General features: G+C 40.1%; 1 protein-coding gene across 6 annotated transcripts in view; it reads right to left on the bottom strand.

The window, feature by feature from the left end:
- The window catches only part of TTC6 (tetratricopeptide repeat domain 6), a 141,352-nt gene that overhangs the window by 85,322 nt on the left and 30,154 nt on the right, over positions 1-25,876 (bottom strand). For 5 of the 6 annotated variants that reach the window (XM_005301543.5, XM_005301542.4, XM_042858491.2 and 2 more), the window contains 4 exons: positions 24,206-24,348; positions 18,568-18,777; positions 4,232-4,391; positions 1,131-1,235 (listed from right to left, as the gene is read on the bottom strand). In XM_005301543.5, coding sequence (XP_005301600.2) covers positions 1,131-1,235; positions 4,232-4,391; positions 18,568-18,777; positions 24,206-24,348 — 618 coding nt within the window. Of the gene's footprint in view, positions 1-1,130; positions 1,236-4,231; positions 4,392-18,567; positions 18,778-24,205; positions 24,349-25,876 lie in introns of those variants that run through there. The other variant, XM_042858492.2, reaches the window with a different exon arrangement.

Below are 25,876 nucleotides of genomic sequence, written 5' to 3'. Positions count from 1 at the left end.
TAATTGAAATCAATATATTGGAAAATATAGAAAAACATTCCAAAATATTTAATAAATGTCAATTGGTATTCTATTGTTTAACAGTGCAATTGAAATTGTGATTAATCACGATTACTTTTTTTTAGTTAATTACATGAGTTAACTGTGATTAATTGACAGCCCTACTAAAGTTCTTATAGAATAACTATTTAATTCACATTTAAGATGCGCAGACACATCTGTCTGTTATGGTCAAAATCTATTTGGTGTGACAGCGAGTGAAGCTACCGCCGAGTTGGCTAGTGCTCCCTGATTCTCTAAACAGCTCCTCCATGGACTCGGTAATTTATGCCAGCAGGCAATGGTAACAGTTACTGATAGCCAGAGCACAGCTCACTCTGGCTGTACCCCCTTATGATGAGACTGAGAGAGAGTGGCATTGGAGTTAACTATGCCAGGTCTGTTCCTGCTGTAGACTCCCCTATGCATAAGAAAGAATGTCCCTTTTTACTGCATCTCTTGCACTGGAGTATTTTATATGGATTGCTGGCTTCTCTATAGCCACTGGTCCCAGCACAGAGTAAGGACTTTGAGTGCCAGCACCAGGCACTAGATATGTCCATTAGCTTGGATGGCATGTCAGCTGCCAAACATGTTTGCATTATGAAGGTTTTATTGCACAACATTACAAAGTTTAAAAACACACTGACATTTTCTAAAATTGTTTTCTCTGTCTAAAGTGCTGGGGGGTGGGGAGGAGGGGTTATCACATTTTAATAGGAACCAGTGATAGGATACCATACAAGAGACTTCATGTAAAGTAGCTTTATAAGTTTTTCTAAAAGAAAGAACACACATTTAAAAACAACGTGCTAGAATATAAAAGCATTAAGGGGGAAAAGTAGTATTTATTACTATGTAATTAAAATAAACATAACATGTAGCATAATTACTACTGGAAATTCTATTATTCCAGAAACTGAACTTAAAACCACAGCAAATTATGCAATATATACAACAGATCATACATATTATCATCTATAGATATTAATACAGAAACTCTAATAAAAATAGTAGTATAAATAACTACAGTAAGAGTGGTATGTATCTTCAAAAGGTAGCAATACACAGAAAACTTTTAAAATATTTACCTCATACGTAGGAAATAAGGTTTCCTTCATGAAAGATAGTGGAGCAGAAAATTTTGGTGGAGCTGGAGCCCAAAACATTTTTAGAGTTCCCGGATGAACAGAAACCTTCAAAACCAACAAACTGCGGTTAGCTACTAAAACCAAGCCAAACATTAAATGTCTTTATATTATTATGATCTGAATATAACTGTTTGCTGACAAAATGCCAAAGTCCACTGAATATGCTTTTGAGGAAAGCTGCAACCAGAATAATGAAATTTCAAGAGATGAGACACACTTCTACGACAAAATAAACTATTCAGTGTATCTCTCTAAATTTTTAATTCATTGTTAATTGGCATTTCTCAACCTAATGCTAGCGTTGGTTATCATGCAGAAAAGTGAGGCCATTTTTGGCACTAGAAACATGAAGGAACTACAAGTTTCTAACCTGTTTTACTAATCATTTAACAATTAAAAGAAACCCTAATACTCAAAACAAATATTTTCAATTGTAAATATTAAAAGTTTTCCTTCTTATTGCTAAATCAATATAATAAAGTAGATAAGAAACCAACTAACAGATTCTTGTGGCTCACACACTGCCAATATTACAAATGATATCATTTTCAGAAGATGGCAGGTTCCCCAGCATTTGGCTCAGACATGATCAATGTACTTAAAAACTTAGCTTTATAAAACTTTAGAGTAGGGCTGTCGATTAATTGTAGTTAACTCACACGATTAACTCAAAAAAATTAACTGTGATTAAAAAAATTAATCGCAATTAATTGCACTGTTAAACAATAGAATACCAATTGAAATTTATTAAATATTTTGAATGTTTTTCTACATTTTCAAATATATTGATTTCTATTACAACACAGAATACGAAGTGTACTGTGCTCACTTTATATTATTTTTATTACAAATATTTGCACTGTAAAAATGATAAACAAAAGAAACAGTATTTTTCAATTTACCTCATACAAGTACTGTAGTGCAATCTCTACCACAAAAGTGTAACTTACAAATGTAGATTTGTTTTGTTACATAACTGCACTCAAAACCAAAACAATGTAAAACTTTAGACACTATACATCCACTTAGTCCTACTTCTTGTTCAGCCAATCACTAAGACAAACAAGTTTGTTTACATTTACGGGAGATACTGCTGCCTGCTTCTTATTTACATTACCTGAAAGTCAGAACAGGTGTTTGCATGGCACTTTTGAAGCTGGCGTTGCAAGGTATTTACGTGACAGATATGCTAAATGTTCATATGCCCCTTCACGCTTCAACCACCATTCTGGGGACATGCTTCCATGCTGATGATGCTTGTTAAAAAAATAGTGCATTAATTAAATTTGTGACTGAAGTCCTTGGGGGAGAATTGTATGTCTCCTGTTCTGTTTTACCCACATTCTGCCATATATTTCATGTTATAGCAGTCTCGGATGATGACCCAGCATATGTACATTTTAAGAACACTTTTACTGCAGATTTGACAAAACACAAAGAAGGAATCAATGTGAGATTTCTAAAAATAGCTACAGCACTCCACTCAAGGTTTAAGAATCTGAAGTGCCTTCCAAAATCTGAGAGGGACGAGATCTGGAGCATGCTTTCAGAAGTCTTAAAAGAGCAACACTCCGATGCGAAAACTACAGAACCAGAACCACCAAACACGAAAATCAACCTTCTGCTGGTGGCATCTGACTTAGATGATGAAAATGAACATGCATTGGTCTGCTCTGCTTTAGATCGTTATCGAGCAGAACCCGTCATCAGCATGGACACATCCTCTGGAATGGTGGTTGAAGCATGAAGGGACATATGAATTTTTAGTGCATCTGGCACGTAAGTATCTTGCAACGCCGGTTACAACAGTGCCATGCGAATCCCTGTTCTCACTTTCAGGTGACATTGTAAACAAGAAGCGGTTGGCATTATCTCCTGCAAATGTAACCAAACTTCAGCCATTGGCTGAAGTAGGACTGGGTGGACGTGTAGGCTCTAAAGTTTTACGTTGTTTTATTTTTGACTGCAGTTATTTTTTTGTACATAATTCTACATTTGTAAGTTCAACTTTCATGATAAAGATATTGCACTAAAGTACTTGTATTAGGTTAATTGAAATATACTATTTCTTTTGTTTTTTTACAGTGCAAATATCTGTAATCACAAATAAATATAAAGTGAGCACTGTACACCTTGTATTCTGTGTTGTAACTGGAATCAATATATTTGTAAATGTAGAAAACATCCAAAAATATTTAAACAAATGGTATTCTATTATTGTTTAACAGTGCAATTAATCGAGATTAATATTTTTAATCGCGTGATTAATCGAGATTGATATTTTTAATCGCTTGACCGCCCTACTTTAAAGCAAACATTTTGGTTTATCTATGGCCACAAATATTTCTTACCATCTTAAATATTTGTTGTTCAGTGCAACCAAAACCAGTGGAGTTTCCCTTTAAATAAAAAGTTGGCAAATTTAAAACAGATATGAGGAATACTTTTTAGCAAAATGCACAAATAGCATGTGGCATTCATTGCCTCATGATATAATTGGGGCCAACAGCTTAGGAGGATTCAAAAAAGGTTTAGAAAAATGTATGGAGAACAATAATATCCAGAGTTATACTAGGATATTATATTTTTAAAATTAAGTGTTCGATGGGATACAAGTCCTCACACTTCAGAGCACAAGCCAACCTCTAATTATTGGGGGTTAAGAGGAAGCCTCTTTGGGGAAAGGTTATCCCAAAATCAGCTATTCCAAGGATTCTTGCCCCTTCCTATGAAGCATCTGGTACTAGCCACTGACTGCAACAGAATGCTAGGACCTCATCTGATCGAGTAGGGAAATTCCTATGTTCCCATGTAATAATATTTCACATAAAGAACTGGGGATGAGGGTGATTTATTACAGCATATAAAAGACTGCATATTGCAACATATAAATGACATATAAAATGTGGCATTAGTGTGTGTCATTTAATTCCTGAATGACACACACTAACAAAATAATTTAGGAATTTGTTTTCAGGCCCTGTGTAATTATTTGTAAAACTGCACAAACAGTGTACATTTTTATCAAAATTAGTTCTTACTTTCTCTCCTAACAGTTCCAGTCGTGGCTTTTCAACATAATAGGCAGCTACTTTTTGCCATTCTGTTAGACTTTTTGATGTATGAGGAGGCAAAACATTAATTCCATCTTTCTGATTATCCTGGTATAGTTCTGAAACAGGAACTCCATAACAACAAATTCTAAAGTGGAATAAAACATGAATGAACTACTCAAATGTCAGTTACTTGAAATAGTAAGAAAAATAATGTAATGTTAGTTAATTCAAATTTTAAATTAATTTTCCTTATGATTAAACCAAAGGTGAAGGAATAAATAAAATAAAATAAAATTATTCAAGTCGTTTCCTTAGAAGGGGAGAAGTCAAGAATAAAATGGTTACCTGCCTTTGGGTAACTGGTGTTCTTCAAGATGTGTTGCACAAGTCAATTCCACTGTAGGTGTGTGCGCACTGTATGCACAGTTGTCGGAGAACTTTTTTCCTCAGTGGTATCCGTTGGAGCATCTTGAACTCCCTCTGTTGCATACACTACTGCGTGCTGGTATAAGAGAACGGAGCTGCCCCTAACCACCCTCAGTTCCTTCATACCAGGTGATTCTAATAGAGAGGGGAAGGAGGGCAGGTCATGGAATGGACATGTGCAAAACAACTCAAAGAACAACAGTTACAGAAAGGTAGGTAACAGTTTTTTCTTCTTTGAGTGCTTGCACATGTCCATTCCACTATAGGTGACTCACAAGCAGACAAACATGGAGGTGAGCTCGGAGTCTACCTGAATAGTGATTGAAGGACAACCTGTCCAAAATTGGTATTGTCTCCGGACTGATGGGAAATGGCATAATAGAAGCGAAAGTGTAAACTGATTACCAAGTTTCTGATTTACAAATAGCTATGATCAGTACTTGTGCCAAGAAAGCCACCGGAGTTGCCTGTGCTTTAGTAGAATGCATCAATATTCTAGCAACTGGTAGCATAAACAAATGCACAAAGAGATCCAGGATGAGATTCTCTAAGTGAAAACTTAACCCTGTCCATAACCATAATAAACAGCTGTGTGGAGATTCTAAAGAACTAAAGTACTCTCCAGATAAAAAGCTAAAGCCCTTCTCACATCGAATAAATGAAGTCTTTCCTCATCTCTATGCACATGGGGTATCAGGAAGAATGTAGGCAAAAAAAAGACTGCCTGGTTAGCATGAAAATTAAAGACTACAGTAACTCCTTGCTTAACGTTGTAGTTATGTTTCTGAAAAATGCGACTTTAAGTGAAACTATGTTAAGCGAATCCAATTTCCCTATAAGTATTAATGTAAATGTGGTGGGGAGGGTTAGGTTCCAGGGAAATTTTTTTCACATGACAAAAGACTATACTATATATATATATATATATATATACATACATACATACATACATACATACATACATACACACACACACACACACACACACACACACACACACAGTATAAGTTTTAAACAAATAATTTAATCAGCGATGATGATTGTGAAGCTTGGTTGAGGTGGTGAAGTCAGAGGGTGGGATATTTCCCAGGAAATGCCTTACTGCTAAATGATGAACTAGCAATTGGCTGAGACCTCAAGGGTTAACACATTGTTGTTAATGTAGCCTCACACTCTACAAGGCAGCACAAATGGAGGGAGGGGAGACAGCATGGCAGACAGAGACACACATTGTGTGAGAGAGAGAGAGAGAGAGAGAGAGAGAGATACGCATTGCCCCTTTAAGTATGCTGACCCCACTCTAAATACACTGCCTTTTTAAACAGATCAGCAAGTTGAGACAGCAGCTCCTGCCAGCAAGCTCCCTCTGTCCTGAGACCTGTTGTGTGTCTCCCCTGCTCTTTGGAAATGGGGTAAGTGGGGTGCAGTAGCAAGGGGGAGGGGGACACCCTGACATTACCCCCCATCTTTCCCCCCTTGCACAGCAAGCAGGAGGCTCCCAGGAGCAGCTCCAAGGCAGAGGGCAGGAGCAGCACACGGCAGTGCAGGAAGGGACAGCTGAACTGCCGGCAATTGATAGCCTGCTAGGCGGTTGCCACACAGGGAACTTAGGGGAGCGGGAAGCCGATAGGGGGGCTGCCAGTCCATCCTGGTTCCAAGCCCCCCACCAGCTAGCTGCAATGGGCTGATCTTCCTGCAACCAGTGGTCAAAGCAGGCGGTTGCCAAACAATTTGATCAAACTGTTTAGGAATCTGGTAACAATGGGTTAGAGAAAAGAGATTTATTATCCACCAAGATGTGGAAGGCTGAGATAGCTGCCAGATGTACTCTTACAGAGCTAATCTCCAAACTCTGATGTTTTAGGTATAGAAGACAGTCCAGTACGAGGTTCAGGGGTGCCTGTTCTGGGGATATGCCTTTCTGACAGGATGAAATGGAGTAGCACTTCCATTTACTAAGGTACATGCCCCTAGTTGTGGGTTTTCTGCTATTCAGAAACAGTTCAGGGACATCCTTAGAACAGGATCCTCCAAAGCTGTGTTAACAATGCATTAGCAATGAAGCCATCCATGCTGTCAGATGGAGGGCTTGTAGGCTGGGATGGAGCAGGCAGCTGCAAAATCACATCTAGATCCAATGGGAGAGACAGAGGCTTGACTGACAAGGTCAGTAGGGTCAAGAACCAGTATTGTCGAAGTCACGCTGGTGCTATAAGGATGAGATGAGCATGGTCTTGTTTGACTTTGAACGAATTCTGGACAGCAACAGAATCAGAAGGAAGGCATAGAGGAGGGGGTCCTTCCAGGGTAACCGAAAACACCAGGCAACGAGCCTGGTCTGACACCTCCCTGGAAACAAAACCAATGGCATTTTCTGTTGGACTTTGTTGCGAACAGGTCCATGTGAGTACTCCCCCAGAGCTGGAAGATGGATCTGGTGATATCAGGGCATAAAGACCACTCATGATGATCAGAGAAGTCCTGTTCAATCAATCTATTAATGTATTCTGCTTCCCTCGAAGGTAAGCAGCCATGAGATTAACTGAACTGGTTATGCAAAAATCCCAGAATTTCCTGGACATGACTGCGCTCCTCCCTGTCTGTTTATGTAAATCATAATCGCAGAATTGTTTGTTAAAATTAACAAGTTCTTTCCTTCTATATGTCAGAAGAAAGCTGAGCAGGCTAGTCGCACCACTTTTAACTCCGTGATACTTATATGAGCAATCAGATCCTGAGGCATCCAGAGACCTTGACCCAGAGACTCACATGAGCCCTGCAACCCAGAGCTGATGCATCTGTGACTAAAGTGAGGACTGGTAGCAGAGGAATAAAAGGGACCTCCAAACAGACTTTCAGAGGGTTCATCCACCAATCCAGAGACAACAAAACTGACACTGGCACATGAACCATCTAGTCCAAATGATGATTACTTGGGGCTTTCAACAACACTAGCAATGCATGCAGCTTTCTGAGATGCAGCCTGGTGTGTTAACCCACATAGGTACACCTTGACATGTGACCCAGGAGGCTGAGGCATCTGTGTGCCATGGCGAGAGCTTATGCTTTCAGTCAAAGCATCCCAATTGTCTTGTCTGGCAACAAGGAAAAGGACAGCACAGGATTCCAAGGTGGTAGCTGCTCATGACTTGTGATGAGGAAGCCACCTTTGTGACCTCAGTGCTCAGTACCAGAGAATGATACTCTCGGTGCCAATGCCCCCAGAGTAATCTCAATGACAAAAGATAATATGGTTGCGGGGAGGTCTTTGCAGGATCAGGGACACCCCACGGTGTCCAGAACGACTGCTGATATGGGCCTAGAACCGCACCTTGACCGGGCCATTGCTCCATAGGAGGAGAAGACCAGTGCTGTGACTGTTGCATGACCCAAGGTCTGATGGAGGGTATGCCCTCTGTCTTGGATGGGACACAGAGGAATGCACCTCTGAGTATGAAGAAGAAGAATCTGAAACGTCTGACACTGGGAGTACACAACCAGTTGGGACTGTGGTTAGATAGCCCAAGCTTGGAGATGATGGATGTGGTACTGAGGATATCATTGGAGGCTTGCCCTTTGACTGCACCAGTCTTTGTGGAAGCTTGGGAGGTAACAGTACTGTGAGTTCCTGACATGGAGAGGAAGGTGACGCAGGCATCGGTACTGATTGTAAACCTTCTTGCACCTCCGGGGACACCAGTACCAAAAGGCTAAGTAAGTCCCTTGTAACTGCTTATGCCTCTGGGATGGATGGGAGCGGCAATGACTGATGGCTCTGCTGCAGAGATCTTTCAGGGGATGTCCTCAATGGACCTGGCACAGCTCTGGAGGTGGCGATTCCTTCTTCTTAGCTGAAGAGTGCTCCAGTGAGAGACTCTAACCTGACTGTGTCTTAAAGTCTCTACTTCTACTAGGCTTTGGCACCAACATCCCCAAGTGAGGTACCAAGCCTGAGGAGGGTGTAAGCCTTTTCTTCAGTACCAGCGAATGGGACTGAGGAGCTGAAGACACCTCCTGTGTGCTCCATACCGAGGCTGATGTACTTGGGGTTCTCTCTGCATGAGACAAGTCCGATGGGGGGCAAAGTGCTGCCTCCAAGAGCAACATATGAGCCTCACCACTCTAACTCTCCTTGAGAGGAGCTTAAATCCCTTACAAATGTGACTTTTGTCACTTATGTGGGATTCTCCCAAACATTTCAAACAGGCGGCGTGTGGATCACTGACCAGCACAGGTTTAGCGCAAGTATGGCAGGATTTAAAACCTGGTAAATACGGCATCATTTCGGTACTTATCCCAGTACTGAAAGACAAAAACTAGTCCAAAAACACCTACGACTAAAATCTATCACTAAAACTAACAAACTTAACTAACTAACTACTTCCTAACAATAAAAGAGAGTATATATACAAAGGAGTGAGGGAAGCTTATGACAACAAGTCCAACAACCATCACTGGCAGTAAGAAGGAACTGAGGGGGTTGGGGACAGCTCCGTGCTCTTATACCAGCATGCAGTGGTAAATGGTGACAGGGGGCATTTGTGCCGCCATAGTGGGTACCATTGAGGGAAAAATTTCCGACAACTGTGCATGCCCAAACCCACAGTGGAATGGACATGTGCAAACACTCCAAGAAATGATTTCAGGAAAACTTGTAAGATCAAACCCATGATGTGCATTATGTGAAGACACAAGAGGGACACACTAGTGTTTCATATGCATGTTGGACCTACAGCCCTGAACCTGCAAACACTTATAAATATGATTAACTTTAAGCATGTGAGTAGCCCCATTTATTTTACAGAATTAAATTTAAGCATGTGTTTGCAGCATTGAGGCCTAACTAGTACATGCATAACTTTAAACATAAAGAGTAGTCCCATTGAAGTCAATGGAGTTACTCACATACTTTACATTACATTACATTACATATTTAAGTTCAAAGTGTAGTAAAGTCAACAGGAGGGTTTCCGTTGATCTCAATGGGTTTTGGATTATACCCCAAGTGATTATCCGGTCATTTGGATTCTGATTTTGGGAGGTTTTTTTTATTTTTTATAAAATCACCTACTGCAAATGCCACACAAATGGAATATCTCACTTTAGAAAGTGACATTCTCAAGTATTTAAGATAAGAAGTAAAAAGCCATGTGTCTTGAAACATTTTGCACCTTCTATAATGTTTCAGATTAAAACTTACTAACCACTTCTTACATAATGTATATACAACTGTCAGGTTGAATAATCATTTTTGCCATTCTCTACCTCTATTCACTTTGTGCCTGGTACCTCGCCAAAAACAGATTTGGAGTGGGGATGATGGGGTTGCCCAAAAAACACTACTATTTTCATTCTTCCAGGTTTGATTAATATTTATCAGCTAAGTAGCTATTTTTAAAAGGCATTCGGCTTGATAAATGATAGAGAATTTATACTGATGGAGAATTTCTGCATCATATTTTGAAATATATTAACTTAATAGAAAGTAAGGATTATATTTATATTTGTTTTAATTTATATTTTTGTCATGATTTCATAACACACTGAATCCTCAACCTTTTGGTTATAATTGGTCTTTATGAAAATAATATAATTACAAAAAATATATAACTAAATGGAAATGATGAAACATAGTATATATATACAGAAGAGAGAATTTATTGCTAAATATCTAAGTATACACAAAAATATATATTATGTTTGACTCTTGATCATTCTAACCTCATTAGTACATGCTCAGAGTGACATCTGCTGGCTTTATACAGTTTTGTTTTTTGAAAAGATTAAACCAGTGGTTTTCAACCTTATTTCATTTGCGGACCCCTAAAAAGATTCAAATGGAGGTGTGGAACCCTTTGGAAATCTTAGACATAGTCTGCAAACCCCCAGGGTCTGCAGGCCACAGGTTGAAAACCATTGTTCTATGGTAACAACAACCTTTCATGGACCCCTTAGACATAGTCTGCGAACCCAGAGGGGTCCACAGACCACAGATCGAAAACCACTGGACTAAACTAACAATGACATTTCTCTTTGTAGAGACATCGTGAATTAGGTAATATTTGTGTTAACTATTTATGCTAAAAAATCTGTTCCATCTTATATTTAGCTGTGCCACTCTGAGTACCTTTCCCAGACCTGAAGAAGAGCCGTGTGCAGCTTGAAAGCTTGTCTCTGACCAACAGAAGTTGGTCCAATAAAAGATATTACCTCACCCACCTTGTCGCTCTAATACAGTGGTTCCCAAACTTCAACAACCTGTGAACCCCTTTCACTAAAATGTCAAGTCTCGCAAACCCCCTCCTCAAAATGAATATTTCCAGGGATTTTCTCCTTTATGTGAGTATAAATTATAAAAGCAGTGATCTGGGAAATAAAAAATTTGTTTTTATGACATGCATATTACACACTATTTATTATTAAAGCAACAAAGGGTCCTGTGGCATCTTTGAGACTAACAGATGTATTGGAGCATAAGCTTTCGTGGGTGAATGTCCACTTTGTCAGACATGCGTCTGATGAAGTGGGCATTCACCCATGAAAGCTTATGCTCCAATACATCTGTTAGTCTCAAAGGTGCCACAGGACCCTCTGTTGCTTTTTACAGATCCAGACTAACACGGCTACCCCTCTGATATTTATTATTAATTATTATTATTACAGTATTTTTATTACATTATGAAAATGGCAACACTCTTCCAATATCTCACTTTTGTAGCTTGTATCACTTTGAATAAGCCTGTTATAAGACAAGGCTCCTGTGTTTCATCAAGGAGTATCAGATGTGAAACAGCATGAAGGTATTTAAGAAGCCAACTCAAAGAGTTCCTCCTACACAAGCATTCAGGTCTTGAGCAGTCCAGGCAAACAATGCACATTACAACAAAGCTTAAACTTGTTCTTCATAATAATTTAAAAAAAACAATACAAGCTGCCTATTTAATTTTAAAAACAGCAAAAAATATCCACCTCCCTTTCCATTTCTTATAAGGAGTCTTGAAGTTTAAATCTCCTCAGTGTGATAGATATGCTTGCTTTGATCTGCTTAGCTCTTGGAAGTCCAGGGGCTGCTGGCCCCGTGCTGCCCAGGGTCCCTAGGGCCAGCTCTGTCCGCCATTATGGAATTTTTTCCCGAGAACCCCCTGTAACATTTCGTGAACCCCCAGGGGTTCACAAACCTAGGGTTACCATATTTAAAAAATAAAAAAAGAGGACACTCCACGGGCCCTAGCCCCGCCCCAACTCCGTCCTTTCCCCGCCCCTTCCCCAAAGTCCCCGCCCTAACTCCCCCTCCTCCCTCCCAGCCACGCGAAAAGGGCTGCCCAAGTGCTACCGGCTTTACGGTTTGCCAGGCAGCCTCCAGACCCTGCGCCCCCAGCCGGCACTTCCCCAGCGCAGCTGAAGCCCGGGAGGGGAAGCGCCCAGCCGGGGGCGCAGGGTCTGGAGGCTGCCCGGCAAACCATGAAGCCGGTAGCACTCGGGCTTCGGGCAGCCCCTATGCCTCCGGACCCTGCGCCCCCGGCCGGACATTTCTCCTCCCCGGCTCCAGCTGTTCTGCTCCTCCCCGGACTCAGACTTTGGCTCTTTTTAAGAGCCAAGCTGCCCGAGCCAGCGCTACCGGCTTCGGGCAGCCCCCTTGACTCCGGACCCCAGCTGCCAGCTGGGCACTTCTCCTCCCCAGCTCCAGCTGCTCTGCTCCCGTGGTGCAGGGTCCGGAGGCACGGGGGCTGCCCGAAGCCGGTAGCGCTGGCTCAGGCAGCTTGGCTCTTAAACAGAGCCGAAGTCTGAGTCCGGGAAGGAGCAGAGCAGCCGCGGGAGAGGAAGTGCCCGGCCGGTATTTTTCCCAGACATGTTCGGCTTTTTGGCAATTCCCCCCGGACGGGGGTTTGATTGCTGAAAAGCCGGACATGTCCGGGAAAAACCAGACGTATGGTAACCCTACACAAACCCCAGTTTGGGAACCACTGCTCTAATATCATGGGGCCAACACATCTACAATAACGTTTCTCTTTGAATTCATACAATTAAGTTTCTATTATTTCATCTCATATTTCTTTGTAATCTAACATACAATATAGTTGGCCTGATTCTCATTTACACTATATATAATTTACTCCCATTTTAAGACCTCTTTACACTACCAGAGCAGTGTAAAGGGGCTTTAGCATACCTGAGTATCAGTTTAAAACAAAGTGCCTTCTAATTTGGAGTGATTAATTTTTGAAAGGAGTCCTAAAAAAGTAACTTTGGGGCAAAAGAAGCTGCAATCCTTACTTAGGGACTCAGAGAGAAAGGCCTTGGACCTGAAAGTAATGTGATCTTGAACAGTCTCTGAAATATATCTGAGATTTCTCTTTCTTGAAATAGAAGTCTTAACTAAAGATCTGTTACTTAACTTGATGTGGGGGGGGAAACTAGCTTTTTGGCAAGTGTCTGGCCTTTCATCTGTTCAAGTTTCCTCTTTATTTCTAAGATTTTGCAGGTTCTGACTCCTGTTGAGAGTTTGTATAGAATGAATATAAATTAAAATGATAAAAGATATAAAACACCCTTGAGTAAAACACACTTTTAACACCTGAGTTAAAAAGTAATTGAAATGAGCAACAAAAACTGCACTTTTGATCAAAGTAATTTTCAGATTAAGAAGTCTATGTCAAACAATAAAAAGTTGATATAACCTGAAATGCCTGACAGACTTGACCTTCTGGAGACAAAAACAAACTGAGGAAAGTGCTAGGAAGTAATAATACTGATGTAACAGTATTGTGTTTCTGTCTGCTTGCAAAAAAGTAAAATCTGCACTCCCAGAGAAGTACAGAAATTCTTACGAAAGGAGTTTTATAAAATACAATATCTGACATTTTTTACAATTCTTGTAGGATATTTTTGCTGGAAATGGAGTGACAAAATACCTCTTTTAATATTTAAATTGAACATATTGGTGCATAAGATAAACAGAAGAATGAAATAAGCATTACTATCTTAGGCAAACTTGAAGCTATAGTTTTCTTGATCAGTCCCACTATAAAATTCTTTAATAGACCACTGCAGATTTCCTTGGTCTTTATTACAAGCAAACAAATGTCAATCTAAGTACTTAAAACTAGCACCAACACATGAAGAAAACTAAACTATTGTTCTTGTAAGTGCAGACATCAGTATAATTTGAATTTGATTATCCATTGCACAGAAAAATATGTTTACTCTAATTTGATTCGTGTTTGTAGAATTTGTCAAATGCAGGAGCTAGTCATGTCTCAGTAGTTTAGTGTGTGCAATTATATTCTGACAGAAGCCTTATCTAGTGTAGGACAAATTGTACCTATGAAATTGTAGGTTCACGTGACATGTAGATTTAAAAAGATTTAAAACCAGGCAACTTCAAAGCAGTAGGTGGTGCCACAAGATGGCAGTGCTCCAGAGGATTCAGTTTTCTATACTTCCTCAATTCAGCAAGGTCGGGCACATACTTAAATATTTGAGCATGCAAGCAGTTCCATCAACATCAATGACATATAGATAAAACATAAACAAAGAATATAATGGTCACTTCTATGCCTAGTAAATAAAAAAGTGAAAAACTGAGGCCATAACACAAATTGAGTCGCATGAAATCTAGAAAACTAGCCAACTATTGAAAATATTACAATCATCAAAAGTTGTTCTAGATTCTTGCATCCAAGATACAAAAGCATCATATATTGATAAATATTTTTACTTAACATTCTCTGGCTCACAAATCTTAAACTGTTGGGATCTTTCCAGAAGTCGCTACAAAGAAAATGAGGGGGAGGAAGAGGAATTATAGCTAATGGCTTAAGAAACTCTGGCTTCTGCTTTTTAAGCTGCATGCCACATATACTGGGATAATGAGTCTTCTGAAACCAGATACTGATGTGAAAGCCTTTCTAAGTAAAGCATTTTCAACTCCTTTGCCTTCTGTACAGAGGTCTCCACCTGTTACCAAAGAAGTTCTCTATGAACTAGAATAGGTTTTTGAGATTTTTTTGAACCTCCCAGTGGAATGCAGAAGTTTGCAGCCAAGTGCACCTGCTGGCATCAAACTGAATCAATAATTTTCTGTACTGTATCACCCCCATCAAGGAGTGCCAATGCCTGGTGTCAGGCCAGGTCTGCACCTTCATGAACTAGCTTTTTAGGCTTCTGGTGCTTGTTCTGAGGGACCTTAATCTGCCTTTTCATCAGGAAGGCAAGACAGACCACAACAGGAAGGGCTGCAGCTACGGAGTAGTAAACCCCTTACTCCAAATGAATCCTATAACTCAAGTTTAGAGTTCTGAGGTGTAGTACCACATACTTAGCTGGCCTTTCCTTTGGCCACGGCCATTTCAACCACTATCCTTTCATGCAAAAGGTAGGACCCATAGCTGGCAGCATCCTCAGGAAAGATCCTTGGAGACAATACAAGATGGCAGCCATAAATGCTTCACCAGCTGGTCCAACATACTTTGCAAAGTCACAGCAATCCTATTGCATGGCTCAGTTATCACTTGGCTACAACCCTTGTAGATTCCTGGCCCAGTGCTAACTGGGTGAGCCAACATAGCCAACTTTTTAAAAAACTGGGGGAAAGTCAGACCCTCTGTCGCAGAGTTGCTATCCTCCTGCTTCTTTGCAGCAGAACCATATTTGGCAACAGATTAGAACATCAGCCCATTAGAGTACAAGTAGCAAACATCATCTCCCTGGTCACCACTCTGCTCCACTTTGGGTACTGATTATGATGCAATGATGGAAGATCTAGGAGAAATGAGCTCTTCAGTACACAAGGTACCAGCAGCACTGGTGACAAGGCCAATGCTCCATGCAGTGATGAATTAGCCACTGGGCCAATGGGGCCCATGCCCAGGGGCCCCAGACAACTGGGGGACCCCAGGAAAATGGGCAGCCTTGCACCCCGCTCCGCCTGCCCGGTGCTCCTGCCGGGGAGTGGTGTCGGGGTGCGGAGGCTTGCCCTGCTCCACCCAGCACTCCTGCTGGGAAGCAAAGGAAGCCCCCACACCCCAACACAGCTCCCTAGCAGGAGTGCCAGGCAGGTGGGACAGGGCAAGCCCCCGCATCCTGACCCCACTCCCTGGCAGGAGCGCTGGACGGGTGGTGCTGCCCCCGTGCCTCAACCCCATTTCCCCGGCAGGAGCGCCAGACAGAGGAGGGGGGACTTCAGGTAGAAGGGGTGGGGCGGGGCCCTCACTTGCTCTGGCCCAAGGCCCCACAAACCCTTAATCAGTCTCTGGCTCCATGCATCAATTAAGCCATTAATTGGAGAAGGCCTTCTGATTATGGTCTGAAAGGAATGGACTGAATGGTTCCAAGGACAGAGTTTAGTTTATGGGTGTTATGCAGCCAACAGTAAGGAGCATGACTTGTCTTCCTAGCCATGACTCTTAGGGGTCAAAAAAACTTTAGGGGCTTGAAGTTTCACCTGTCATGTGTTAGAGAGCTTACTTTACAGAAGGTTTTTCCTCCTTCACCATTTACTTCACAAAGTTTCACCAGGTGGCATATTTCCAGGTATTTGATAGCCTGATAAATCCTAGCTGTCACCATTCAAAAACAGAGTCAGATATTTCACACTGTTAGGAATTTTTTATCTACTTTATGGAAATGATCAATTAGATTTGGAATGGGATAAACACATTAATTGGGGCAGATCCACATCTGGGAAAACAAACATAAAATCTCTGTTTTGCTAATTTTACTTACTGGGGTTCTAAGACAACTTCACCCCTGGTGAATACCCAAATTGAAAGGAGCAGTATTAGTCTGCTGGAAGGAAAAGAAGTCTGCATAGATCAAAATGAAAGAAAGGGCCTAACATAGTAGCCTGACAAAAATACTCAAGAAAACTTCCTGTCATCTTGATAGCTCAACAGTTTTCATAGACTCACAGATTTTAAGGTTATAAGAGATCATTATAATCATCGAGTCTGACCTCTGGCATAATACAGGCCATAAAATGTCACCAAATGATTCTTGCATCAAGTCTATAATTTCTGGTTGAGCTCTAGCCTATATTTCAGAGATATTCAGGCTTGATTTAAACACTTCAAGTGACAGAGAATCTCACATTCCTTTGTTTGCTAAATTAAAGGCTCTCTTTAGAAACCTTCTCCCCATGCAGGTGCTTATAGACCATGATCATGCCACTTCTTAACTTTCTCTTGGATAAACAGAATAGACTGAGCTTTGTTAATTTCTCACTATAAGGCAAGAGGTTTTCCAGACCTGGAATCATTCTTATAGCTCTTTTCTGAGCCAATTTGTCAACATCCTTTTTAAAAAGTGTGGACACCAGAACGGACTGCAGTATTGCAGTAATAGTCTCTCTAATTCCATACCAAGTGGTAATATCACCTCCCTACATCTATGCAATGTACATCCAAGGATAATGTTTGCTGTTTTTGCCAGTGTATTCCTGTGGAGTTCATGTCCAGTTGATTATCTACCATGACTATTAAATCCCTTTCAGAGTTATTGCTTTCCAAAATATAGTCTCCCATCCTGCAAGCATGACCTATATTCTTTATTCCTAGCAGTATAATCTTATATGTGCCTGTATTTTTAAAGATGCATGTTGTTCAAGTGAACCCAGCTTAGAAAGCAATCCAGATTGCTGTGTATAACTGACCTGTCGTCATTATTTACCATTCTAACAAATGTTTAAGTCATTTGCAAACTTATCAGAAATGATCTTATATTTTTGTAAGTCTGACTCGATCTGGGGATATAAACAGCCCATAAGAAGGAAACAACCAGTCTGAAACTTGTGAAGGAATATCTGAAAGTATTAGATGTCCAATCCTAAATCTCCTGAGTATCAACAGAACACAGTAAGTCAAAAATAAATACAGCAAAAATGTAACTAAAATAATCACTGCACAATGAAGGTGAAAGATAATTCTCATTTATATTTAACTTTTTTTCAGTTAAGAGAAAGGAACTGCAAAAACCTGTATGAAAATCAGAAAGAGATTTAGGAGCTAATCTGAATGACACTGGAAAGACATAAATTAGTATTGTGACAACACGATAAAACATGAGTAGGCGGACAACAAAGCAGAGTACTGTTAACGTTTCATCACTGTTCCTTGTAAAACAAATTACCTGGTGACAGATCATCCTGTTATTTGGTATGTTGTACTATCATTGTTAACTTAGATTTTTTTTAAATATTTTACATAGCAGTCACTTCATTTTAAATAAATTACTCACTAATTAAAGGTTAAAATCCTGCAACACATTCTCCCATGAGAAGCCCTTATTCATGTAAGTAATCCTGTTGACTCACAATCTGTGCTTAACTTCATGTACAAGAATTTTCCATTGAAATCAATGGAACTACTCAGATGCTTAAAGGTAGACAGAAATGTTAGTGTTTCCAGAATCAGGACTTGTGTGAGTAAGGTCTTCTGTGAGTAAGGGTTTGTGGGACTGAGCTTTAAAGTCCAAATTAGTATAGGCATGCTTAACTTGACTCCCGTAAGTAGTCCTATTGACTGCTCAAGTTTGTAAATTTAAGCACGAGCATAAGCATTTACAAGACTGAGGCCAAATCTGCGAAATAGTCACTGAAAAACCAACTAAAAATTTATTTGTTTTAATAAGTCAAATGCAAAACAATATCTTCAATGTTCTGAGCAATATGAATTCTAGGTGTCTATGGTTTAAAGATTAATATAAACAAGAATATTAAAATATGTCTATAGTGCCAGCCTAATACAGAATCTATTAAGACATTTTGTTTCCAGAACATTTCTTTAATAATACAATATTAAAATAAGGGAGCCTTCAGAAAAGTTATTCTTTAACTAATATTCATTTAAACTAAATTATAATTACAAAGATAAAACTGAAAACAGATTATAGAGTCCTACCTATTTCTTTCTATTTGTTCTTGAAAAGTAATATTTTCTGAGCAGAGTGATGCTTCCTCCTGGTGGTCCAGATCCTCTGCTGTAAATAAAAGATAATGCCCCTTTCTGTCGAAAGTATGATATACTCTTGAAGCCAGCTGTAGATCAGCAGGCAATGCATAACTAGGAGAAGCAGTACACAGGTGATGAATAACTGGATAATGTTGACCTCTGGGGGACAAAAAAATAAAAATCAACTATTTTAGCATTTTCACTGTCTTCTGACATCTAGATTTCACATACACGGATTACTCTACTACTGCATTAAAATCACACAGACTGTATTTAAAGTTTTAATACCTATAATTAGTAGAAATTATTGTACAATTAACAGAAAAGAAGATGCTAAAATCCTTGACAATAGCTTTAAAATAGAAATTAATTACATAGGACAAAGTCTTACTCTCCTGATTCAAGCACAACTTTCATGAGCTTCATTGAGAGTTTCACTTGTGTAAGTACTTAGGATCAGACCCCTAAATTATACACATATGTAAATATGCTGAAACTTTACACAAACTCATGAGTAAGACTATGGGTGTGTGCAGGGCCGGCTCCAGGCACCAGCTTAACACACAGGTGCTTGGGGCAGCCAAGGGAGAGGGGCGGCACGTGCGGCAATTCGGGGGCGGCAGGTCTCTCACTCCCTCTGGGAGCGAAGGACCTGCCGCTGCCGATCGCGGCTTTTTTTTTTTTTTCCAATTGCCGCCGCCGATCACAATCGCGGCTTTTTTTTTTTTTTTGCTTGGGGCGGCAGAAATGCTGGAGCCGGCCCTGGGTGTGTGTACCCAGGGTGGGTAGACAAACACATGCTAGTTCTGCTGGAGCTAGTGTGCTAAAAATAGCAGTGTAGCTGCGAGTAGTATGGGCAGCAACTTGGGCTAGCCACCCAAGTATGTAACCAAGGAGTCAGGTGGGTTTGTCCTCAGGCAGCTAGCCCGAGCTGCTACCCATTCTACCCTCAGTCACACTACTACCTTGAGCAGAGCGAGTGTGTAGCTGTCTACCTGGGAAGCACGCTCCCAGCTGCAGTGTAGATGAACCCTAACTCTTTTGACAGAGTTCCTTGAAAATAATGTTTATAACGTTTTGCAGTTAATTATGTTAATGAGGTGCTATCTTCACTTGAACATTTTCCTAACTTCTTTCAGTTCATAAATCCAAAACAGTCTGGCACATAAACTACACATTCATTTTCATCTGTTAAAAGCAACAGGGTCTCCTGTGGCACCTTTAAGACTAACAGATGTATTGGAGCATAAGCTTTCATGGGTGAATGACGAAGTGGGTATTCACCCACGAAACCTTATGCTCCAATACATCTGTTAGTCTTAAAGGTGCCACAGGACTCTCTGTTGCTTTTTACAGATCCAGACTAACACGGCTACCCCTCTGATACTTGATTTTCATCTGTTGGCTTTGTAAGACCTGATGCCGTTGATTAACTTTGGAAAGTTAAAATTATTTACTTCCACCATTTAAGATCCTGATCCAAAACCCCTTGAAGTCAATGAGACTCTTTCTACTAACTTAACTGACAATGTATCAGGACCTAAAAGACATTTCCATCCATTTTATGGGTTCCACAGAGTTAATAAATGTTCAGGATGCAGACAGCTATGATGCAGGGGGGCTGACAGGCAAGAAACCTCCTGGGGAGAATGAGGATGGTCTGGGAAGTAAAGAGGGTCCAAGTGATGATGCAGAGACTCCCATGTATCCACGTTACATGCACCCCATCATCCTCCAGATGCAACAAAGCCGTCATCATGAAGAAAGAAAATGGGTAGCACAGACCCATGAGGGGGTTAATAGGGAAGAGGCATTTGGTCAGAGAGTGAGTGAGAGAAAGGGTGGATTTTAGAGAGGGTGGATTTTTAGAAAGAAGCAGAATCCATCCCTGTGCAGGTTACAAATTCTACCAAAGGTTCTTTCACTGAATTGTTCTTACATATATTGTTTTTTTGTTTTCGTTTTAGGATCTAAGGAAATTAACAGGCAAACACAATTATTAAGTATTTAGAAACTTAATTCCAGATTATCAATTACTTAAGGGAAACATCTGTATGAAAATGCTGGAAATTCAAAGTTAAAGTTACACTGAGTAACTTTCTTGATGCCTCACAGGGCTACCCCTGGCATCATGAAGCTTACACATCACCCTCTTGCTCAGGGCTATGCCTAACTCCACAAACTAGAATATAGTGTTTTTTATTTTATGAAGGGGAAAAGCAGCACTAATGACAACAATGAAATCAGAAAAATACAGAGGTTAGTATAACCCAGAGCCATATTTGTCATGTTCTAAAATAATATTTTATATTTATGTTATAAAAATATTACAAAAGGAATTAAAGCAAAGAGAAAAGATAAAGAAGCCATAGAAAATGAAGGCAAGGTGATATGCATAACATATAACACCACTCAGAAGAAAATAATACAACTCAAGCACCAGAAAATTGTTATCATATAGTCCAGCAATGACATCAATGGATTTTAAAGAAAACTGCAACACCCACTTAGTTTGTCAATATCTGAAAAACCTTAAACTACAGTTTAATTTTTATTTGGGAATATACTTCAATATGTTTTAATGAATTGTTATATGAAAGAGAAACCACTTCTGGTGGGAAACCAAACTATTTATGTCTATTCTATGCAAAAAGGTTAGGTTTAACTAAAGAAGTGTTTTTTAAAATGATTTAGTTAAATTAATGAAAAACCTTGTGTGGACACTCTTTTTCATTTTAAATCTGGTTCATACTGATTTAGCATGTGTCGGTAAATGTACAGGCACACGTTAAACAAATATAAATAGTTTTCAGCCAACACCCACAAAAGCGTTTGGACCAGTTTAACTAAAATAATTTAAAAACTGATTTTAGTTAAACAAGTGCAACTTTTGTGGTGTAGACAAGGCCTTAGTTCCCCCAACAATGCAAACTGCAACAATGCAAAATTTCACCAGATCCTACAACCCAAGCAAAAGCTCACTGAACTCAGTAGGACCTTTTACTGCATAAAGAGTACAGGATCAAGCCTTTGGGATAAAATTTAAAAGGATAAAAAAGAAAGGAGTATCCATGAAAGAAGGGGATTCACAGGCATGGCACACATGAGATGAATGGGCTAGTTTGGATTAAAGGATACCCCCTGGAAACCCAAGCAGTGGAGGGGACATTTTCAGGACAAGATTTCATAAGTTTTGCAGTATAGTAGGATTGAAAGCAGAGTCAGCTTAGATTCAGGAGAGTGAAATTGCAGACCAATATTTTAATGAGAAGCTTACACCGTGGTTTATTTTAGAGAAGAGAAGAAAGATTTCACACAGTATTTCTAAAAGGGGGAAATATTGTATATACTCCATAAATTTATGCAATACCCTGGCTTGTTTAAATCCATGCACTAAAACTACATTTTCCCCACAGTACAATTCACCTGCAAATTAAAAAAATAACTGAGAGAGATAAGACTTCTAAGGGCAAAGAGTTTCTTAAATTTTCTTTAAAATATAATAGTTTCAGTAATGTCTGTAAATAAAGAAAAGTGAAATAACTGAAAATTTGTCCCAGAACATTGATCAGAAATTCTCGTTTACTTATTTAAAATGGATAAAAACAGTCTGAGTATAAATTTAATTGGGTCATGTTCTTACTCTTCTACTACAGAAGTTTATCATTTCCCTAGATGGACAAGCTGGAAGTATAAGCAATAAAAACTAAAATATTTGGGGCATGTTGCAGGTAAAGGTGTGTTTTTACAGCACACAGTCTCCCTTAAGAAGACTATTTATCATTCTTTGAAAAAGAGGACATGAAAAAACAATACTATGTGTGTGGCCTACATTACCTTCATCTAATGCACTAAATAAAGTTTTTTTAGAAAATCATGCAGTTTCTGCATCATTGATAATCTGACAATAACTATTTATTGAAGGTAAAATACTCATTGTCTGCAGTCACTATTTGTTTTAATATATAATCTTGCTAACCAAATGATCTTTAAGCCATGTAGATAAGCAATGGCATGCAGAGGGTCACTTAAATGCCAATTTGACTGTTTCATAAACTTAGGCATTCTTTTCCCATGAGTCTAGTCTCAGCTACTTAATTGAAAGTAATATCCATTTACAAACTTTAGGCCTGCCATAAAAAGGCTCTCTTCTGTGTCCAGCAAACCTTTCAGGGCCCTAAGCCCAACAAAAGCTAATAATTAAAGCCTTTTTTTTTCACCTCAATAAAGAGTGAAGTGGAGGCGCAACTTAAGGTACACCAAAACCAATCTGGCCATAAAGATCTAATTGACAGGGAAGACTGTAAAACCAGAGAATCTCACTTGTCATGAAGTGAATAGGTTCAGACAAATTAGTGTACAAACTGTACTTCTTTCTATACCTGCACACTTGCTACAGAACAACATATGCCACCTATAACAACAACAGGATAAATAGGAGCTGTCCTCAAATTACAGCTCTTCAACTCAAAACTGCTGAATAGAGCTGTGCGAACATCTGATTTTTTTGGTTCGGTAGCTGAACCAAAAAAAAAACAAAATTTTTTTTTTGTTTTGAGTCAACCCAAAACAAAAAAATTTTGGTGAATCAAAAAAGTCTACAAAATTTAGTTTTGGGTTGATAGAATTGTTTCATTTGACCCAAAATAAATCATTTCATTTTGCTTGAGGGTGGTGGATTTTTTCTGCCTTTTTAAAATAATTAAAATGCAAGTAAAATCTGAAATGAAAAATAATTTCCAATCAAAATATGAAGATGTGTTTCATTTCAAAAATATTGAAACAAAACATTTAGACTTTTTCTGAATTTGTGTTTAATATGGCAAACTTGACATGAATTAAAGAAAGTTTCAGTCAACCTGAATCTACGTTTTTTAGCTAAAAATATTTCATCCAAAAAATTTTACCTGCCTCAACTGCTGAATCTGAAATAATAAGTACTGACTGTAATACAAATACAAGTCAATGAATTCTAAGTACATAAGTAAAGAAGATAGCTTAAATCTGGAGTTGTTTACATTACATTTGTGGTATTTTCCATTGTTTGTTTTTTAGTATTTTAATTAGATTATGCTTGGGATTGTATGGACCAAGTTCTACTCCAGCATAAGTGCCTCCAACTCCTGCTGAGTCAATGCCAGGGCTGAGTTTGGCCCTGTGTTTAAAAAGTTGTAACTGAAAACTACACCTCTACCCCGATATAACGCTGTCCTCGGGAGCCAAAAAATCTTATCGTGTTATAGGTGAAACCGCGTTATATCAAACTTGCTTTGATCCGCCAGAGCGCGCAGCCCCACCCCCCCGAAGCGCTGCTTTACCACGTTATATCCGAATTCGTGTTATATCGGGGTAGAGGTGTATTTTAAGGAGTTGAACAGCAAATTCAAACTACAGTTGATTCTGAGCTACAAAGTTTGGATCTGATCTTCCCCAAAGTTCTGGGTGTTCAGATCCAGGGTTTAGAAAATGGCCCTATGCCTACTTTAAACATGTACCATACTCATTTTTTTCCAACAGTGTTTAAAATAACTGCAAAAATATTTTCCATAACATTCACTTCATAACAATGAAATGTTCTAAAAGGTACTTGATCTCTGGAGTCCATGTGGACAGCGAAGACAGTGATTGCTGTTGCTGGAGATATTCTTCTGATAGCTTTTGCTGAACTTCAAATGGTTTAGCCTTTATGATTGCTTCTCCTTTCACCTGTAGTATGTCTGAGGATACAGCCTAAAAAGCAATAAAACTGAAGGGTAAAAACAATGTTATAAGAAACTAAATATTATATGGATTTTTTTTATCCATGTTGAAGTACTCTGAACTCCGGCAATTGTACACTTCAGAGCAAACCATAGCAGACAGTTAAGGTTGCTATACATTAGCGTAGCTATAGTGACTGCTGTAACTTACTCCATTTGTTACATCAACTCCAGGGGAAATCCAGAATCTGGGAGGCACAGATTTGCCATGCTCCTCCCCAGGCTTTACTTTATGAGGGTATATCTACACAGAGGGCTGGTCTACACTACACAGTTAGGTCAACATAAGCTGCCTTATGTCAGTGTCTTCACTACAGCCTTCCTCCCACCAATGTAAGTGCCCTACTACACTGACTCCACCTTCACGAAAGGCGTAAGACTTATGTCGGTCTACTTAGGGCGACACAGTGTCTGTGTAGACACTGCATTCCGTACATCAGCTATCTTGTCAATTTCACGGTGGAGAACGGGGAGGAGAGAAACCCCAGGCAGCTTCCCTCCCGCTCCTGGCGAGAAATGAAGGGACAAGAAACCCCGGGTGGTTTCCCCAGCTCCCTGCCAGGAATAGAGAGTGGGGTGCGGGGGAGGGAGCCTGCCAGGAGCCCAGGAGCCTGTGGGGGAGCCAGGCTCCTGTCAGGCTCTCAGCTCTGCACACTGCCCCTCTTAGGTCAGTGGAAGCGCTCCTGGGAGGACATGCACCACCAACCCAAGGAGGGTAGTGTGGACATGCACCACCACAGTAATTACACAGTCAACCTAATATAGGTTTGTAGCACAGACATACTCTGAGATTGGAAGTGTGCTTCCGGACATGGGTAGACAAACATGCTAGCTCTGCTTGAGGTAGCGCACTACAAACAGCGGAATATCTGGGGATTACATAGAATACTGTGACAGACCCAGACCAGTGGGGTACAGGAGTCTGGTAGAGGGCAAATATACTGGTCACTGGATGAGTAGTTTTCTGTTCCCTGAGTGACCAGAGCAGGGGCTGCACTAGAGTAATCAGAAACCTGCTAGAATCAGTTAAGGCAGGCAGGCTAATTAGGACACCTGGAGCCAATTAAGAAGAAGCTGCTAGAATCCATTAAGGCAGGCTAATCAGGGCACCTGGGTTTTAAAAAGAGCTCACTTCAGTTTGTGGTGTGAGTGTGAGGAGTTGGAAGCAAGAGGTGCAAGGACCTGAGAGTGAGAGGGTGTGCTGCTGGAGGACTGAGGAGCATAAGCGTTATAAGACACCAGGAGGAAGGTCCTGTGGTGAGAATAAGGAAGGTGTTTGGAGGAGGCCATGGGGAAGTAGCCCAGGGAGTTGTAGCTGTCATGCAGCTGTTACAGGAGGCACTATAGACAGCTGCAGTCCACAGGGCCCTGGGCTGGAACCTGGAGTAGAGGGCGGGCCTGGATTCCCCCCAAACCTCCCAATTGACCTGGACTGTGGGGAAGGTCTCTGGGCTGTTCCCCAACCCACATGGTGAATCTCTGAGGCAAGAAAATCCACC

The sequence above is a fragment of the Chrysemys picta genome, chromosome 4 (assembly GCF_011386835.1).
Source record: "Chrysemys picta bellii isolate R12L10 chromosome 4, ASM1138683v2, whole genome shotgun sequence".
Classification (NCBI taxonomy): domain Eukaryota; kingdom Metazoa; phylum Chordata; order Testudines; family Emydidae; genus Chrysemys; species Chrysemys picta.
Note: the sequence above shows the minus strand (reverse complement) of the source record. Positions and strands in the feature narration are given on the sequence as shown.